The 21,110-nt window shown below is 36.0% G+C and overlaps 1 protein-coding gene and 1 non-coding gene across 2 annotated transcripts; one reads left to right on the forward strand and one right to left on the reverse strand.

Moving 5' to 3' along the window:
• Positions 1 to 7,789: 7,789 nt before the first annotated feature.
• LOC133779995 (uncharacterized) lies at positions 7,790 to 8,152 on the reverse strand. Its single transcript, XM_062219884.1, has one exon. It carries the CDS (start codon positions 8,150 to 8,152, stop codon positions 7,790 to 7,792), a length of 363 nt encoding a protein of 120 aa, XP_062075868.1.
• Positions 8,153 to 12,514: 4,362 nt separating this feature from the next.
• Positions 12,515 to 12,621, forward strand: LOC133781175 (small nucleolar RNA R71). The gene has a single exon (XR_009869968.1). It is a non-coding gene; the product is annotated as a small nucleolar RNA R71 (small nucleolar RNA).
• The last annotated feature ends 8,489 nt before the right edge of the window (positions 12,622 to 21,110 follow it).

Genomic DNA, 21,110 nt, shown 5'->3' on the forward strand with positions numbered 1-21,110 from the left:
AATCTTGATACTTCAAGCTAGATTCTGCCCGAATTACTTGAAAATTCTATCCCGTTATTTAGATCTTATCTAACCTCGAATTTTCAAGATATTTCATTTTTCATATCTTTCTAAATAATGGGCCATCACCTTTTCCTTTCTTGTTAGATGAAGCAGTCTTCGAAGAATCGGTGGGGGGCTGACCTTGCCATTCCTTATCATCCTCCTTCACCTTGAGTCGAATCTCATTTTACTCAAAACCAATGATTGATACGAGAGAACGAAGAGTATCTCGAACGTGAAGACACACGTGCTCACTTTAAACATCAAATCATGGTTCCACAACCTTGAGATTCTTCCATTTCCTTTGGATGCCACCTTTATAGTGACCATTGCCTACCACCCAAATGAACTCTCCTTCGAGACCATGGAGAGTTCTTCGAGCCAACCCCTTAAACCATCAACCCCATAAATATCATCCATTCTTGCCTCAGAGAGTGAATTTTTTGAGGATGACCATTACAAGAGTTCTATTAAATCCACAAGACAAATTTCGGACCTCCTGGATTGCCATGGCCTGAAATTGTCACCTGACTTAGTTTGTCGAGCTCCCGGGCCTCTCGATAAGAGTAGCTATGCTCCGGGTGAGGATAACTAGAAAAGGAATTACAAACTCTAACCCTGGAGTCACGACCATATGTGAACTATGGCACTTTTTTCCTTGAATTACTATTTCTGACAGTTTACCTATTGGATCGGTATGTCCCCATTCCAACTACAAGCTAATTCATACCAAGTCCTAGATGTCATGGGAGGGGCCATCGACATATGAGATCTTAGATCTCTTTTTCCTGAAAAGCAACCCTACCCGAGCTCAAGGTGGGGATGGCTTCTATTATTTGTCGAGCTACCCCTGAGAAAGAAGACAGCTCAAGGATATACCATACTAGACATAGTTCTTCTTGAAAAATGGACTTGAGCCTTCCAAGTTCTACTCCTTCTAGAGACTTCGTAAGTTTTCATCCTTAGTGCTTTCAACGCTTCAATTTTTTTTTTTGAGCTAGATTGCTCATCCAAATTGTTTGTCCAGCAAACTTTGACTGCCCGAAGCCCACTAATGATATGGTGGATCATAGGGAAGCGATCCTGAAGCTTCCATAAAGAAAGTGGCCTCTCAACTACCTCCTTCACGAGGATAAGCGCTGCTTATGCGGTCTTCTCAGTGAGGGTGAGTCTAAAAATGATGATGGGACTCAAAAATATGTGAGATGGGAGGATGTCCAAATTCCCACTTCCAAACAACTTTCAAAGAAAAGGAAAGTGGGTTCGAGCTCAAGAGCTTCCATTCCTTCCCCTAATGAACCCTCATGCACGGGGAACAAGGCTTAGGATGGGGCCTCTCTTGGCCTATCTTATGGAGGTAAAGTAGTCCTTGATATGTCTAACTGGTCTCCCACTCTTCTTGAACGAGAACCCAATGTACTAGTTTCCTTTAAGAACCCCCCAAATAACTTTATGACCTAGTCAGGGGTATATTTTAAAGTACATAGGGATGATAGTTGGCTTGCCGATACCCAAACTATGTATAGATTAATGAAGTATGGGAAGGCATAGGACTATAGTGTTGCTCGAATGAGTGGCAAGATCTATCTGAGTTGTCTTTCCATGTTTTGAGGTCAAAAGTCTTGTCCTAATATTATCGAGATATCTTGAGAGGACATAGGGATTTCGTGGACTTCGAGTTGAAATCAGGGTGAACCCTTAAATTAGGTTTCTTTTCTAATGCTACATTCATGTTTCAAATAAATGTGATTGAATACTTGTGTTTCCTTCTCTTTTGCAATGAGATGGATTCTGATATCGAAAACACCCTTAGCCAACCTCCTGCCTTGAAAGGCTCAAAATGAAGTCGAGTGTCTTCGAATACCATCCAGGCTTCGAAAATAGACAAAAAGAATGAGACTGCACCTGCAGTCTCAGGCCCACCTGCTGTCTCCTCAGGCTCTGCCACTGTGCCTTTGGTGGAAGCCCCTTTGCCAGCCTTTCCGGTGCTAGGTGCACCTCCAGCTCTCCCAACCTTGACCACTCCTTTTCCTCCTACTTCTGGGAAAGCTCCCAGTCTAGTAAGAAGTTCGGTCTAACCCACACACCAAACTTTCCCAAAAATTTACCATATCTCCCCACAAACGTGAATTCGTTGTTGACAAAGAGGCTGGTGCCTCTGGTGTCAACCTTTGTGATCGCTGTCGTGTACCACAACAAATTTGACAATGATTTTTCTTTCAATACTTCCAATTATTTTAGTATAATAGCAAGCACAGATTGAACCCACGAGGACTATCGTTCACTTTATTATTCAATAATTAACACTAAAACTTAAAAGGGGGATTTAGATTTCAAACTCAAAATTAAATAGCATAAACTAGAAAGCAATTAAAGATTGATATTACGATATTAAGAAACAGTTAAAGGTTAATCTCCACTGTCAACAATCATTCCCAATCACTAATAATAAATATCATTCCAATTTCTCAATTAAACTATTAACCCAGCAGATAACGCTGAAGCATGCAATTATCCCAGTTTCCTTATTATAAGTAATCAAGGCGAAGCGCTCAATAATTAACTCTTCTAGCTAAGCAATAAATCTATGAAGCATACAGTCTATTTAACTTAGATAAAGCATTAATTCCTATGAAGACAAGTTAATCTAGGCAATAAATTAATGAAGCATATAATTCATTTAACCTAGGTTCTATCTTTCATCACAATCAATAATTCTTTTGACATCACTATCAATTACAATTTATCACATACACTTAGAATCCTAAACTATTAGGTGAGTAGTAATTCTAAGATGACAATTGAACAATGTAAAACCTTAATTAGTTGGCCACCTAACAAGAAATCACAAAATCCATAACATTAAATTGGAAAAATAGAAACAATTTAATATTGAGAGAAATTAAAGAATAATAGTCATTATCAACAATTGATAATTCATGTCTTGGGTTTTGAATTAACCCTTAACCTAAAAAGAACCTACTCCATAATATTAATCATAATCACAAACATAATTATAATTAAGATTAAAGAGATTAAGGAAAGAAAAGAAACTAGATTGATGAACAAAAGTAATGTAGTCTTGTAGTCTTCTCTCCAGCCCCTTCTGAGTCTTTTTCTCTCCTAAACCGTAATAAAAAAATCTAATCTAAAATTAACCCTGATAATCTTCTATAGTCTTAATAAAATTCTAATTAAAAATAAGAAAATAACATCGCAGGCCACGGCCTGGAAAATGCGTGCCGCGACCTAGAACAACATCTGTGCAGAAATTGGTCACACAGGCAGCGGCCTGAAAAAACTGGGTAGCGACCCAACTCACTTTTCTTCATAGTAGGCAGCAGCCTGGAAAGACTGGGCAGCGGCCAGCCTGGAACAAAAAAAATCTGAAACACCAATTCCATTTAAAGTGTCACGCCCTGATTTTATATGCCGCAACCTATCTTCAATTTATTCATTTCTCAACCTTCAAAAGCTTGTACACTGCCGCCACTTCAAAATTTCAATCCAGAAAGCCTAGAATGCTTCAAAATTTTCATTTTTACCTTATCTCAGCGAGTCTTTTTCAATGTATGATTCATAAACTACACTTTCCATCAAAATGTCAGATTTATCATCATAAAATGCAATGTAGAAAATATGTTGTAGAGACATGAAATTAAGTTAAAACTACTAAAAATGCTATCATAACACAATCCAAGCATAGAAAAACTTAACAAATATTAATACAAAAATGACCTTATCAAATTCCCCCACACTTGAATTTTGCTAGTCCCTTAGCAAAACACTAAAATAACAATACTAGAAATAAAAATAATACAAACTAATCTAGACTCACTAAACAAAGGACTTGTCAAAAGCTTGAATGCCTTTGAGAATCACACAAATAAGTAATGCCAAAACAAATCAGATTTTCATACTCTTTAGAATTTCAACTCCATATGTAATTCACCATTTGATTTTCAAAAATAATTTACTAAGCACTTAATCACAACACCAACTCAAATGCATCAAATTTAATCCTTACTTGCCAAATCATTTTCTTTTAAATCAGTCCCTATATACCAAAATGTTTTTCAATAAAAAGCATCCACTCCATAGACATTAACCAATCATTCTCCACTAATATAAACACACAATGATCAAAAATCAAAAGGTCTTTATAGGCTTATAATGTAAGGCTAAGGTTAAGGGTAGTTGAGAAAGATACATTGAAGCTCAAATCACACCATAGCATACATCAATTTCATTCTTTGAACTTGCCCCAAATTTTCCCATACAATTCAAGAAATACCTATTTTTTTCTTCCTCTTCTTTCCATAATGATCTCACTATTTCCCCCACACTTATACTTTTGCAAAATTTGCATATAAGAATTTTTTTGTCATTGGAAATCATTTTTTTCTTTTGTTTTTTGTTTGTTTTTTCATAATATTCCAAGGAGAGAAATAGAGATCATACACAAATTACAACCAAACAAATAACCCATAAGTATTTCCCCTTTTTTTTTAACAAACCATCCCACAAGATCAAAAATCATATATATATAACCATGGTGCAATGGGTTACAAAAAGAAATATTTTCAAGGAGGTATAGGGTCAAAAATTTCAGTTCATAGAAGAAAAGAAACAGTTGCCATGGCTCAAACATGGGAAACTAGGGATTATCATATAATAGGTTGGCTTGAGCGGCTCAAACGATCCAAAGAACTACCTTAATCATCTTCGTAATCATGTGTACTTATGATTTTGCCTCAAACAATTGATCAATGATTACTAGAGTGGTTTGAACTTCAAATATATATTTTTTTTTCAATAAGCATAAATCTTTTCCAATACATTTAAGTGGTGAATTCAATTATGCATAGAGTGAAAAACAACATAAATCAAAATAGCAATTCACATAGGAATCAAGCACACAAATCATACAAAATTCCTCATTGTTTAACACCACTTTAAGAAAAATTCATAGTTTCATCATCGACCAATGTTTTCAACAAGACCGACACAACTGAACTAAAATTAAAGACCGACACTAACAGACACTAAATAAAACAAAAATAATAGAAACTTAACAAAGACATAACAAAACAGAAAATAACCAATGTAAAACAGTTTTTTTTTCCTTCCTTCCACCACACTTAAACAGTACATTGTCCTTAATGGACTTAGGAAAATAGAAAATAAAGTGAAAAGATAAGAAAAGGAAAGCTCCCTGAAAACAAGTTACTCCACAGGAATATCCATATATGTAGCGCCAGCAGCATCTTCATCAGCATGGGTTTGATATGGCACAATGGGCATGTTAATCGGTGGTGGGTATGCCTGCAACCAAGTAGGAGCAGGTGGATATCCAGACATATCCACATTCAAGTGAGCCTGATCCATCCTATAATAGATATCTTGATAGCTCGCATATTCCACAATCCTCTGGTTGTGAGCTAAGATATGTTGAGTATTGGCCCGAATATCAAGTCGTCCATGATAAACCTCTCACTCCAAAGCTTACAAACGTTGTTGAGTGGTTCTTCTACTATCATTTAGAGGAGCAACAAGTGTCGGAATAGAAGATTGGGCTTGATCATTAGCTTGAGCAACAGTTTTTCTCTTCAATCGATCAAGGGTATTGTGATCAATAATGCGCAATGGATGCACATTGTCTTCAGATTCATCCCAAGGAACACCCGCCTTCTTGCATAACGCAATGATCAATGAACGAACATAAAATCCAGTCGTTACTTGGCTCATACTTCGGATGATGGACCCATGAATAATTTTCCCCACATTAATTATTTTGTCAGTGAGAATAGCATAAAGGAGACTTGCCTCGTGAATATCAACGTGACCAAGTTGGGCTATCGACATTAATTTTTCCCCCATGAACCGTTGCCAAGCTTTTGTATTGCTATCCAGATAAGTGGCTTTGATGTAGCAAGGAGCCCCATTACTATATAAGGTCCATACAACACCCGACATTGTAATCTCATCAATGATAACCCGATGATTAAAATTATCTTTAACAGAACCATATTCATCACGTTGAAAGTGGGGTAGCTCGTAGTAGCTATTAATATCAGACACTTTGAATGACACTTTCACACCTCTCACCTTAACTTTGTAGTTCTCATGAGCCACCGAATTGGCATAAAATTCACGAATAATAGGACCAATGCCAGGTTCGGGATGTGCGCACAATTTTTCCCAACCCTGAGAGTCAATTTGATGCATTAGGAACGGTTGATCATGATGTATGTGGAGATCAAATCCTCGTTCAGGGACCCACACCTTGTCATGAGCAATGGCATTCATGTAACTCTCATAGGCTTCGGTGGACACAAACCTTTGGGGATCATAGGGAATTGGCGTCGATGAGGAAGCTTGATTTCTATTTGTCTTTGGATCCATGGCTGTCCAAAAATTAGAAAAATGAAGAACAATAACCCAAAAACACCATTGTTAGTCACCAAAAGATTAAGAGAAAATCACCTTAATGACAAACCTAGAACCATGCCAAAAAGAAAGTTTAAATGTCACAAGTCCAGTGTCAAAATGACACAATGCATCCATACTAATCATACACAACCACTTCCAACATACACCAAGAACACTCAGACACCAGCCCTTTAATTCATTCCCCTCAAACTTTTTATCAAACACATAGAGTACAGAAAAATACCAACTCCAACAACTTATACACCATAAAGTAAAACTTCCCAAAAAAAATCATAATGTGCATGAATTAATAAACAAATTAATGCAAGAGACATTGTTTACCAACATAAATAACCACACAAATGCTTCCAAAATCCACCACATTTCAATTGTTAAATTGACAAAACAAATACTCTTCACAATTGAAAAATTGATCAAAGAAAAACCTACTTGATGAGAGTATTGAATGTGAATGTAAACCTCATTTAAATGTATGTGTGAAATGTATAAGAAATGCAGAAAATAAAATGGGATGTAGGAATTTTCGGATAAGTATGGGGGAATAGGGAATAGGGGTGGAGATGTGGGGTGATTTTCGGATTAGAAGGAATTAGAATGATGCTGATGGAAAAAGAATGAAGAAAACAAGGGAAAATGGAGAAATTGGTGTACGGATTCGGTGATGAGAACAATGTGGAAGAAAAGAAAAGGGAATAATAGTTTTTTGTTAAAGAAAAATGAAGAATGAAATTTAATGTGTTTTCAAAATTTTCTAAAATAAACCGTTCATGGGCCATGGCCTGCAAAATTCGGGTCACGGCCCGCGAACATGCCCGAAGCTTTGCCCCTTTTTTTTCTAAAAAAGCTTTCATGTGTCGCAGCCTAGGAAATGTGTGTCGTGGCCTGCATTGCAGCTGAAGCTTTATTCTGGAAAAGGGCCGCGACCTAGGAAAGACGTGTCGCGACCTGCAAAGTCTTTTTTGTTAGAAATACTGTTCGCAGGCCGCGGCTTGTAAAATGTGTGTCGCGGCTTGCGAACTCTCCTGAAGCTTTTTTCCTCTTTTTTTCGTAAAAGGGCCGCAACCTAGGAAAAGTGTGTCGCGGTCTGAGTCCCTTTTTTTTCTTCATACTTTTTCATTTTTTTCCATTTTTTTCACGATTTTAACGTTTCTAATTACAAAAATTAAACTAAAATTACCTCAAAAAAAAAAAAACATAATGTTCAATTTAAATAAATAAAATAAAATAAATAATAATGAAAATAAACTAATTTACAAAGTAGCTAAGTTTATCGTCACTAGCTCGACTTAATGCTTCATTCATCAACATATACCGGGTCAATGAGGTGAATCACAATAGCTTGTTCTTTCTCCATTGATTCGTAATATGACTTTAATCTCTGACCATTCACCTTGAATGACTTTCTGATACTTGGACTTACAACTTTAACCGCTCCATTAGGAAAATCCTTGGTGACAGTGAACGGACCTAACCAGAGAGATTTCAACTTCCCAGGAAAAAGTTTAAGGTGAGAGTGATACATGAGAACTTTCTGACCTTCCACAAAACTCTTTTGAAGAATATGTTTATCATGAAAAGCTTTGGGTTTCTCCTTGTAGATTCTCGAGCTCTCATATGCTTCATTATGTATTTCTTCTAACTCATGCAATTGAAGCATTCGTTGTTATCCTACAGCAACCATGTCCATGTTACACTTCTTTATAGCCCACCAAGCCTTATGCTTTAGCTCTAGCAGTAGATGGCAAGGCTTCCCATACACCAATTGATACGGTGACATGCTGAGAGGTGTTTTATATGCGTACAATAAGCCCACAAGTAATCATCAAGCCTTATTACGGTCTTCTCAAGAATCAATTTGATTTCACGTAGACACCTCCGCTTGCCCGTTGGCTTATGGATGATAAGAAACTGTCACCTTGTGAGTTACACTATAGCGTCGAAACAATGCTTCTATACTCTTGTTACAAAAATGAGTGCTGCGGTCACTAAGTATGGCCTTGGGTGTACCGAAGCGCACAAAAATGTTGGAGCGAATGAAATCCACCACTGTTTTAGAATTATCCGTTCTAGTAGCAATTGCTTCCACCCATTTAGACACGTAGTCCACTGCCAAAAGAATATATTCATAGCTGAAAGAGGATGGGAACGGTCCCATGAAATCCATACCCCAAACATAAAAAATCTCAAGAATTAAAATAGGAGTTTTAGGCATTTGATTCTTGGTCGTTATGTTACCAACTCATTGACAACGATCACATGCCTTACAATAAGCATAAGAATCTTTGAAAATTGTGGGCAAATAAGAACCGCTGTCAAATATCTTACGAGTTGTCCTCTTAGGTCAAAAGTGTCCACCATAAGCATAAGCATGACAAAAAGCAAGGATGGAACGGAATTCAGATTCAAGTACACACCTTCGAATGATTTGATTTGTACAATGCTTCCAAAGATAAGGTTCATCCCATATGTAGTGGCGAGCATCATGCATGATCTTATTCCGTTGTGCTTGTGTGAGATCACTTGGTAACTCCTTTGAAGCAAGGAAGTTTACAATGTCGGCATACCAAGGAATAACTTCTTGCACGACGAGGAGTTGCTCATCCGGAAAATTTTCTTCTATGGGCCAATTATCTTCATCCCGAATAAGACGGCTCAAGTGGTCCGCCACCAAATTCTCAGAACCTGTTTTATCTTTTATCTCCAAATAAAACTCTTGAAGAAGTAGAATCCACCAAATCAGCTAAGGCTTGGCTTCTTTCTTTGCCAATAGATAGCGAAGAGCAACATGATCAGTATAAACAATCACTTTAGTTCGAATCAAGTATGACCGAAACTTTCCAAGGCAAAAATGACCACCAAGAGCTCTTTTTCAGTGGTGGAATAATTAAGTTGAGCATCATTAAGAGTGCAAGAAGCATAGTATATAACATGAGGAAGTTTGTCAACTCACTGCTTAAGAACAACACCCACGGCATAGTCACTTGCATCACACATGAGTTCAAAAGGTAGCTCCCAATTGGGTGGCTGAATTATAGGAGCTGTAGTCAAAGACTCTTTTAATAAATTGAAAGCCACTAAAAACTTTTCATTAAACTCGAACTTTACATCTTTTTGAAGAAGGTTGCATAGTAAAGTGGAAATTTTAGAGAAATCCTTGATAAATCTCTGCATGCCCAAGGAATGATCTCACTTCTTTCACACTAGTCAGAGATGGTAGAGAACGAACTAAATCAATCATTGCCTTATCAACCGCTATTCCCTTGACTAAAATCACATGACCCAAAACTATACCTTGGTTTACCATAAAATGACATTTTTCCCAATTAAGCACAAGGTTAGTTTCAATACACTGCTGGAGTACCAAAGTGAGATTATAAAGGCAGCAACCAAATGAGTCACCATAAACACTAAAATCATCCATAAAAACCTTAATGATGTTTTCAATATATTATGAAAAAATGCTCATCATACATCGCTGAAAGTGGCAGGAGCATTACATAACCCAAACAACATACGTCTGAAAGCGAATGTACCAAAAGGGCATGTGAAGGTGGTCTTCTCTTGATCTTCAGGAGCAATAACAATCTGATTATATCCTGAATAACCGTCAAGAAAACAATAATAAGGAAGACCTGCTAACCTCTGAAGCATCTGATCAATAAAAGGTAATGGAAAGTGATCTTTACAAGTTGCCACATTCAACTTTCGGTATTCTATACAAACTCGCCACCCGGTTTGCATTCTTTTTGGCACCAGCTCGTTTTCGTCATTCTTTTCCATTGTGATTCCAAACTTTTTTGGCACTACCTGAACTGGACTCACCCATCGACTGTCTGAAATTGGGTATACCCACACTAAGGAGCTTCAGTATCTCCTTTTTTACAACCTCCATCATAGGTGGATTTAATCTCCATTGTGCCTCAAATGTTGGTTTAGACCCTTCTTCAAGTAAAATTTGGTGCATGCACATATAAGGGCTAATCCCCTTAATATCAGCAATAGACCAAGCAATGGCTGTTTTATATTCTTGGAGTACTCATATTAATTTTTCTTCTTGAACTTGGTTAAGATCTCTTGCAATTATAACTGGAAGTGTCTCGTTCTTCCCCACGTAAACATATCTGAGATGCTCCAGTAGTAGCTTCAATTCAAGTGTAGGAGCTTGAACAATTAATGGCTGCAATTTCTCATTAGAAATCGGTAAATCCAGAAATGCAACCTTCTTAAAAGTCTTGTCAAAACCACTATTGAGTGTGGTTATGACATCCATGATCTCATGAGAAAAGTCATCATCAGTCAACACAAGATGCTCTTTCAGCGCAACCTCCAAACAATCTTCATTATGCAAATCTAAAACTCATTGAGAAAGGATATCTAACACATCAAGAGAGTAAAAAGCATGTACATCACTTGGATACCTCATAGCCTCAAAAATATTAAATCGAATTGTCTCCCCATCAAATTCCATGGTCAACGTACCGTCATGCACATCAATCTTAGTTCTTACAGTTTTCATGACTGGTCTCCCCAACAAAATTGGAGTGGATCATGGAATAGATTCATCTTCCATATCAAGAACAAAAAAATCAGCTGGAAACACCAATTCATTCACTTGAACTAAAACATCTTCTATTACACCCTTGGGATAAGCATTCGACCTATCAGCAAGTTGAATAATCACCCCTGTTTCTTCGAGTGGACTGAGATTCAGTGAAGCATAAATGGAGAATGGCATGACATTTATAGAGGCTCCCAAAACCAACATACAACGCTCAATTCTTTTATTACCAATAGTGCAAGGGATAGTAAAAGTACCAGGATCCTTACACTTTGGTGGAAGCTTCTTTTGAAGAACTGCAGAAACATTCTCCCGCACACTAACTTTTTCATTACCCTTAACTTAAGCTTATTAGTGCACAACTCTTTCAAAAACTTGGCATAGTGCGACACTTGTTTAATAGCGTCAAGAAGAGGAATATTCACTTCTACCTTTCATAATGTATCAAGAATTTCCTTGTCAACCTCTTCCTTTTTAGTCTTCTTTAGTCTGCTTGGGAATGGAGGTGGGGTGACAAAAGTAGGCTTAGGGTTTAGTTGTGTATGGTTGGTTGGATTTGGAGGAACATCTTCATTTACTGAGCTATCAACTTGTGGCTTGGATGACAAATTACTGGGCATTCAAGGACTAGGTGGATCATATTGCTTCCCGCTTCACAAAGTTACTGCACTAACATTCTCCTTGGGATTCATCTCAGGTTGTGAAGGTAATTTATTAGACAGATGAGCTTCCAACCTGTTATATGATGCTGCCAATTGTCCCACCTGATTCTCCAAACTTTTGATGGAAGCTTGGGTGGTTTGTTGAAACTGAAGAGTATTTGTAGCAATTGCATTGATTAAATCCTCAGTAGAGGGTTTGGCACTTGGTAGTGCAGTAGCTTGCGGTGTTTGTGATGGTCTAGGTACAAAATTATGTTGAGACTGCTAGTGCAAAGTGAAAGCAGGTGGTCTCGCAGGTGTAGATTGTGGAGCAACTTGTTGTTGATTCCCATAATGAAGATTTGGATGATCACGTCAGCCAAGATTATAAGTTTGTGAAAAGGGTTCATAGTACATCTGACGTAATTGACCAAGGAAATTTCCTACAGCATTAACACCCTCAGTCTCTCCCTCAAATAGAGTAGGGCAAGTATTAGTAGCATGCCCCACAACCTGACAGATTCCACATGGCCTCACCTGTTGGCCTAAAGCTAGTTATTGTACCACTGCCGTTAATTGAGCCAATTAGAGACCCAGCTGATTAGCATTAGAGGTGCTCACTTCATTAGCTGATTTGGGTGGTGGAATAGGGTCTTGGCGAATGCCAAACTGTTGTGAATTAACAGCCATATTAGAAATCAAGCTCCTGGCTGCAGCAGGAGTCTTATCAACTCGTGCACCCCCACTAGCAACATCAATCATACTCATATCTAGTGATTGTAATCCTTCATAAAAGTACTGAATAAGGAGTTTTTCACTTATCTGATGATGAGGGCAACTAGCACACAACCGCTTAAATCTCTCCCAATATTCATACAAAGACTCTCCTGTATATTGCCTCATACCACAGATCTCTTTCCTGATGCTTCCAACTTTAGATGCTGGAAAATATCAGCAGGTTCCATACTAGAACAAACAAAATGAAACTCCTTCAAATGTTTATTTGGGTCCTCACTAGGCAGCCCATGGAAAGAAGGCAATAAGTGGATGAGGCCTGACTTCAACTCAAAGTTAACATCCAAAGGTGGATACTGGATGCAAAGTGGTTGTTGGTCAAGATATGGCGTTGCCAACTCTTTCAATGTCCTTTGCTGGGCCATTGTTCTATAGGATCGAACTGGATCGTTAGAATTAGATTCGTTGTTAGACGATAATGGCACTTTAATAGGATTGACTTGTGGAGCAAGACGTTGAAAGAGTGGATTATCAGTGATAGTCCTTGAAGAACGAGAAGCTGAAGATAACTCAAGATATTGTTTAAGCCTAAATAACCTTTCTTGGGTATCATCTTCACTAGACATATACACCTGACAATTCCACAGTAAAACTAATTAGTCACAAATAAATACATTTGAATAATAAAGAGAATAACAATAGTCCCCGGCAACGTCACCAAAAATTTGATGGCTGTCGTATACCACAACAAATTTAACAATGATTTTTCTTTCAATACTTCCAATTATTTTAGTATAATAGCAAGCATAGATCGAACCCACGAGGACTATCGTTCACTTTATTATTTAATAATTAACACTAAAACTTAAAAGGGGGATTTAGATTTCAAACTCAAAATTAAATAACATAAACTAGAAAGCAATTAAAGATTGATATTATGATATTAAGAAATAGTTAAAGGCTAATCTCCACTGTCAACAATCATTCCCAATCACTAATAATAAATATCATTCCAATTTCTCAATTAAACTATTAACCCCACAGATAACGCTGAATCAAGGAATTATCCCAGTTTCCTTATTATAAGTAATCAAGGCGAAGCGCTCAATAATTAACTCTTTTAGCTAAGCAATAAATGTATGAAGCATACGATCTATTTAACTTAGATAAAACATTAAGTCCTATGGAGACAAGTTAATCTAGGTAATAAATTAATGAAGTGTATAATTAATTTAACCTAGGTTCTATCTTTCATCACAATCAATAATTCTTTTGACATCACTATCAATTGCAATTTATCACATACACTTAGAATCCTAAACTATTAGGTGAGTAGTAATTCTAAGAAGACAATTGAACAATGTAAAACCTTAATTAGTTGTCCACCTAACAAGAAATCACAAAATCCATAACATTCAATTGGAAAAATAGAAACAATTTAATATTGAGAGAAATTAAAGAATAATAGTCATTATCAACAATTAAGAATTCATGTCTTGGGTTTTGAATTAACCCTTAACCTAAAAAGAACCTACTCCATAATAGTAATCATAATCACAAACATAATTATAATTAAGATTAAGGATATTAAGGGAAGAAAAGAAACTAGATTGATGAACAAAAGTAATGTAGTCTTCTCTCTAGCCCTTTCTGAGTCTTTTTCTCTCCTAAACCGTAATAAAAAACCTAATCTAAAATTAACCCTAATAATCTTTTATAGTCTCAATTAAATTCTAATTAAAAAGTAATTAAAAATTGGAAAACGACGTCGCAGGCCGAGGCCTAGAACAATATCTGTGCAGAAATTGGTCACCCAGGCAGCGGCCTGTCCGGAACAAAAAAAATTTGAAACGTCAATTCCATTTAAAGTGCCGCAGCCTGAATTTTATAGGCCACGGCCTATCTTCAATTTATTCATTTCTCAACCTTAGAAAGCTTGTACGCTACCGCCATTTCAATATTTCAATCCCGAAAGCCTAGAATGCTTCAAAAACTTCATTTTTATCTTGTCTCAGCGAGTCTTTTTCATCCTATGATTCATAAACTACACTTGCCATCAAAATGTCAGATTTATCATCATAAAATGCAATGTAGAAAATATGTTGTAGAGACATGAAATTAAGTTAAAACTACTAAAAATTCTATCATAACATAATCCAAGCAAAGAAAAACTTAAAAAATATTAATACAAAAATGACCTTATCACTTTGTTTGGAGGCCCTTACTCGTCTAGCACACGCTTGCAACAACCTCAAAGGTCCCCACTAGGAGTTCTTGAGGGGTTGTGACAACACCACCACTATTTTTTTAAAAGGCTGGAGAGCTGCTCACCTCAGTAAATATTATTGTCTGTCAAGTTCAAAGTCATTTTTATTCATCTTTCCTTGCATTAAATTTTTCTCTTGATGCATAGCCTTTTATCCTTCATTCGCCAATACCAATTTCTGAGTCATGAGGCAGCCACCAGTCCTAACAGAAACAAAAGAGTGTGTAGCACTAGAATCAATTAAAATAGTATAAGAGGTTCCAACACTAGAAAGTTGATCTGTCACTATTGAGGAACTAGCCTCAACCTCTGCCTGCGTTCATGCGAACACTTAAGCTGGAGTCGAGTTTCTAACCTTCCTTGGTTTTTCCTTTCTTACTCTCAGTAAATCATTCTTTTAAGTGTCCCACTATTGCACACAGAAAGTAGGCATTTGCCTGACACTCTCCCACATGGCACCTCCTACACCTGGCGCACTCTGGGTATGTCCTCCATCCTTCATTTCTGCCCTAAAGGCCTATCTGTATACCACGTGGCCTCATGTCGGGAGAGTGTCAGGCAAATGCTTGCTGAAAAGGCATCCAGAGCCTTCCTTTTATGGTCACTAGTGCCTCCCCCTACCTGAACCCAGAAATGGTCACATCCTCCTTGTGTCTCTCCTGGTGTAGAGTCCAAGAACTTTACTTAACTAATTGTTTAGTAGTGTTATAGTATGTTTAGTGTTATCTTTGTTACTATGGATTTTTGGTTCAGACCGGGAATTATTTGGACACTCATAGTAGTACTTATAGATTTTCTAAGTTTAATCTATAGTTTAAGAATATTAAGTATAACCTAAGGTTTGATTAATATGACTGATATTAAGGATTATATTTATTATACTATAAGGTTTAGACATCAACCAATAGGATTTTAAGCACATGTTATGAATGGTGATTAAGGATTAAGTATTTTTGAGGATTTAATTTAATAAAGAGTAAAGTTTGAATGTTATAGGGTCAGTCAGCAGCTTTGAGTACGTTGAGGGCTTAGTCAAGGCTGTTTACTCCATTCAAACTTAGCTAAAAATGTGTAATTTCGTGTTTAAATATTCAGCGTGTGCCGATATATCGCAGCTATAGGGGGCGATATATCGCAGCACGTAGATACGGAAAACACGAATCGATGCACGGTCGCCTCGGGAACAATGGTCCAGGCGATATATCGCCTATAGGGGGCGATATATCGCCTCCCCCAGCCTAAATTCAAATACTTTTGAATTCATTTCCTTTCAGCCATTCAAACTCCTTCAACAGTCCAGCATCTTTTGAATAAGTCTTCAGCCTCTGCTGAACGATTATTCAAATGATTTTCACCTAAAAAGCCATTATTTTTATTCAAGTAAAATCAAGATATTTTCATTCCCAAACTCTATAAATAGGACCTAGTACCCAGCCATTATTCACCATTTGCTCTAAGTTCAGAAGCTGCTAGTGTTAAGTGAGTGTGAGAGTGTAAACACTTGGTTTGGGAAAAACTATAAGCTTAAACATCATAAGCTTATCAAACACTTTGGGAAGTGAGTTCTATAGTATTTCGGTGGAGGTTAGATTGATCTTGCAAATCTTTGAGGTAAACCCGAAACTTTGTTTCATTTATTTCATGTTATTTCCTTTCTCAAAACCTTCTACTCAGTCCCCTAACCTCATTCTTATTTTGGTTAGGGAATCCAAGTTCTTAAGCATATAAGTTGGTAAGTATGTTTTTATGGTTTAGTCTTTCCATCTCTTTCATTTCATCTCCTTTCTTTAGACTCACTCTTTCTTATGGTTTTAGGAGTTTTCCAAAAGTCCCAACTCAGTCCATTATATCCCGGTAACTTTGGTAAGGAAAATAGGCTAGAATCAATATGTTATGTGCTTATGTTATCTATATGTTTTATGTTATTAAATGTGTTATGATATGTATGTATGTTTGTAGGCTTGGGCATATGACCCATATGGCTAACAAGACCCCAAATGGGTTATGGGCATATGACCTACTTAGCTAGTAGGACCCCACTAACTCCATGGGCATATGCTTGTTTAGTCTATGGGACCCCAAGAATAATGGCCATTATAATAAGTGTATGTTATATGTATTATGTTAAGTCTTTATGTTTTCTTATGAAATTATGTATATGACTTTGTGTTAGATTTTCCTTGCTGGGCATTAGGCTCACTCCTTTCTGTTTATGTGCAGGAAAATAAGCTTAGAGGCGGTAAGATTCGTGACGCTTGGAGGATGTGTATCGATGGTGAATGGAGTCAAGGGGCCGAGCGTTATTCGATTCGAGGATGTAGTTTCGGTTTTATGTCTTTTTACATGTATTTTCCGCACTAATTATGTAATGTCTTATTATTTTAAATTATGTTTTTGTTTTAAAGACAATGGGATCCCATATCCGTTTTGGTATTTACTTTGTAAATAACTCTTATTTTGCAAGTTACTCAATAAATTATGGTATTTTCGTAAAAATGTAAGTTTTATGTATAGTTCGTTAATGGTCCAAATAGTCTAGATTAGTGGATCATTACACCTGGCTGCGTTCTCACACCAGATTTTATTCTCTACGTCTTGAGCATATGTTGTCACTCCAGGCACGATGGTAATGCGAACATCCCGAGGTAGCATAAGTTGTAGCCCCTGAAGAAACCTTTCTTTTCTGTCCCATCAATGGATACCAAGTCTGCAACAAACTTGGCTAATCTGTCAAATCTCAGTGCATACTCTTGTTAGGAACGAGTTTCCTAATACGCAATGGAATGGTGGTGGGGTTGGCCCAGTGTACAACACCAATTTTTGTAACATATTTAAACTACCTTTCAATATGTGGATCCATTAATATACATACATTAATCATAAGCAAGTTAAGAATAGAATTCATACCTCTTGAAGTCTATCAAGTGTCCTTGCTATCTTTTCGTAGTTAGAATGATCTTCCTATCCAAGTTGCTCCTAGGTACTCACACCAAGATCTTCCAAAGCGTTCTCTACACCTCAAGAAGTGTGTGGGCACTTAGAGAATGAAGGATAGTTTATTTGTGATTCTAATTGATGTACTCAACACATTAGATCAAGAGAATAGGCCTGAGAATTGGTTCTTTATTTTTCAGGGAAAGAAAACTATCGTTCTATTTTTCATAGAGCGAATAGACTGCGTTGTCTTTGTTCTCTTAGTTATCTGTATATTTTCTGATTAGTCATACTTAAAAGAAAATATTCAAATTTAAAAAATAAATCTGTAACCAACTTACAATTTACTTTTAAATTAATTTATATATTTTATTAATGAAAATATCCAAAAACTATTTTTTTTGAATTATCCATTAATTAATTAAATAAAAATAAAAATCATATCCCTAAAAAATAGTAATACACGCCACACATAGTCACTGTGTGTGCACGTGTACCGCCCTTATTTTTAGGGATATTTGATTTTTCTTATTTTATTTAATTATTTATTCAAATTATTTTGTCAGATAGGATCTAACAACCTGATAACAAATTCAAATTTAAATTAAATATCTTTTTAACTAACTATCAAATATAATTAATTATTTGAATAAATATTAATATTTTAAATTCAAATATAATTTGAACTTATCAGATTATTATCTCCCACTCAAATAAAGAAATTTAATTAATTATACTAATTAATTAAATCCATTATTTTTTAAAATAAATATTTAATTTACTATAATTTCAAAAATTATAATTAATTAATTAAATTTTGAAATTAATTTAATTATTTAGTATAATTTTGAAAATTATACAATAATTAAATATTAATTTATTTTGTTAACTACAACTAATTTGTAATTAATTAATTAATCACTATTATCATATAATTTTATATTTGGCCCGAAGAACAATTTTCTTCTTAAATATGTCTTTAAACTATTTTTCCCTTCATATCAACTCTTACCTTGAATAGTGTTGACAGAGCCACTATGAGGACCTATGGACCTATAATTCCAAGCTCCAATAAATTTGAGATTACTAATTAAACTCTTCAATTAAATAATCTTAATTTATTAATCTCATGATTATTCCACTATAAATATGAGACTGCACTGTTGTAAATATAGACATTTCATTTACTGAGTACTTTATGATTATAAAGCGTCCATTGATATAATCATTGCATACAAATTGACCCTCTAATAATGGTTCATAATTAATCGGGATAAAATTACCATTTTACCCTTTTAATTATCTCTTTTTTCCTTAAGTACCATTAGCTTTACTAGTGAAGGTTAATTCATAACTAAATTATGAATTTGAGTTCAATAACCTTTCAGTCCCAAAAATCAACCCTTAAGAGAACTATTATTCAATCTCTTACGAGAAGGCATAGATTCCATATCTGTATACTATGTCCCTGACCATCTACATTAATGAGTTCCTAAAACAAAAGTTTCTAGCCTGATCATTCTGACAGACTCTAACGAGTGAATCAAAGAACTCATATAACATAAACAGGAGTTCATAGTAACTTCAGGATTAAGATCTATTTGTATATGATCATCAGTTGATATATTTAATTAATATTTCGAAATGGTATTTAACTAAGTATTAATAAACATATCTGGTCCAGGTCTATATATTCTCTAATATATAAAGCACATCCACTAAAGTGTCCTACCACACTAGTGATCCGGATCTAGATCACATGTATTCATAATACTAGTGGACCGTACTTGCAGTAATTAATCTAAAAATTCCATAACTTTATTTTACTGCGAACTATTCAAGTTCATTTATCTCAAACACAATGCTCCCGTACCAATACGTGTTGAGATCACATATATGAACTTATGAATTTTTATGATATTTACATAATATTATCACAGAATAATATACTCCATAAAATATATGCATAACGAATTCAATTTATTTATTTATTTCATAAAACAATGTCTACTACGTATGCTTTCAGGGCACAATTCCCAACAACTCTATCACTGACATGTTTCCCTGTAGCATCTTCCTAAATTCACCTGCCTTTGCAGCCCTAACTGCATCATTATAGCACTTTTCATTGAATACCATTTGGAACTCCTCCCAATCCATGTTATTCACAATCTTGATCTGGGATATCACTTCCCACCAAATTCAGGCATCCTCTTGAAACATGTATGTGTCATAGGCCACCCTCTCACTAACAACTACCTTAATGAAATTCAGGACAGTGGTAACCATATGCATCCATTATTCGGCCTTAGTCAGATCTGCACTGCCCTCAAAAAGTTGAAGGTGCTGCTTTCTGAACCTTTCATAGAGAGGTTCCCATTTTTTCCCAGCCTCTATCGGTTGTGCTACTGCTGGCACCAACCCAGGTGGTACAACTGACTAAACGTTGTCTATAGGAACTTGTTGTTATCTCAGAAGATGGATCTCTTCTGCCTCTATAATCTGGCTTGCATATCAGGAAGCACTTGTTGGTAGTTCTCAGGAGGTGGTGGAAGCATTTGACCCTGATTATCATTCTCGGCTTGTATTCCTTAGCCAACATGCAGATATGACTGCCCTGGAAGTATACTTCCAAGCTTATACCTTGATGCAATAGTCAATTCACCCATTTAGGTAGTAATATTAATACATATTTCTGCCCTACGGTACAAGACCGAACAAACAAGCATTCACATTCAATAATCATGCTTATAAGCATGTCGATTCATATTCATACCCAAACATGGTGCTAATAAGCACTTCCTGACATTCATATGCAAATAATGATGCTAATAAGCATTTTTTGGCATTTATAAACAAATATCGATGCTAATAAGCATTTCTTTAACGTTTACCAGTATTAAAATTGCAAATAAGCATGCCCTGGCCTACATATACATATAACAACGCTAATAAGCGTGTCTTTAACGTTCACAAGCAATATCAATGCCACTAAGCATGTATTTATCAATCATTCAATAGTCAAGGGTCAGGCCCCACCAGAATATCTCATGCTCCCTAATACGGCAGATAGATAAGCCATTTATATCCTATTTAAGTAGTTAAACATAAAACCACATAAATAGTTACCAAAGCCTGAGTCAAGCTTGTCTTTAGTGGAAAATGTACATGCCAAGTCTGTCTTCAAGAACGCTTAACCTTGGCACGCTCTCATACCAACTTGTAACACCCTGGATAGCCAAGACTGTTACACTGTGTGTTTTAAATAGTGTTAGACTCTATAAATGAGACATTTGCCCATAGACGTGCAACTAAACGTAATTAATGGTTTAGGGTTAAAATTTTTGGTCAAAAGGGAATGACCATTTTATTAAAATGTTTACGTTCATACATGGGATCCCAAAATAACATTAACAAGGCTAATTACAATTCAAAAGTTAAAACCAGCCTACCTAAGTGGAAAAATAGGGTTTAACCCAAG

The sequence above is a fragment of the Humulus lupulus genome, chromosome 5, assembly GCF_963169125.1.
Source record: "Humulus lupulus chromosome 5, drHumLupu1.1, whole genome shotgun sequence".
Lineage (NCBI taxonomy): Eukaryota > Viridiplantae > Streptophyta > Magnoliopsida > Rosales > Cannabaceae > Humulus > Humulus lupulus.

Bases quoted from the DNA above. Each gene is read 5' to 3' on its own strand.
- LOC133779995 (XM_062219884.1), bottom strand. From the start codon at position 8,152: ATGCTTCAATTGCATGAGTTAGAAGAAATACATAATGAAGCATATGAG.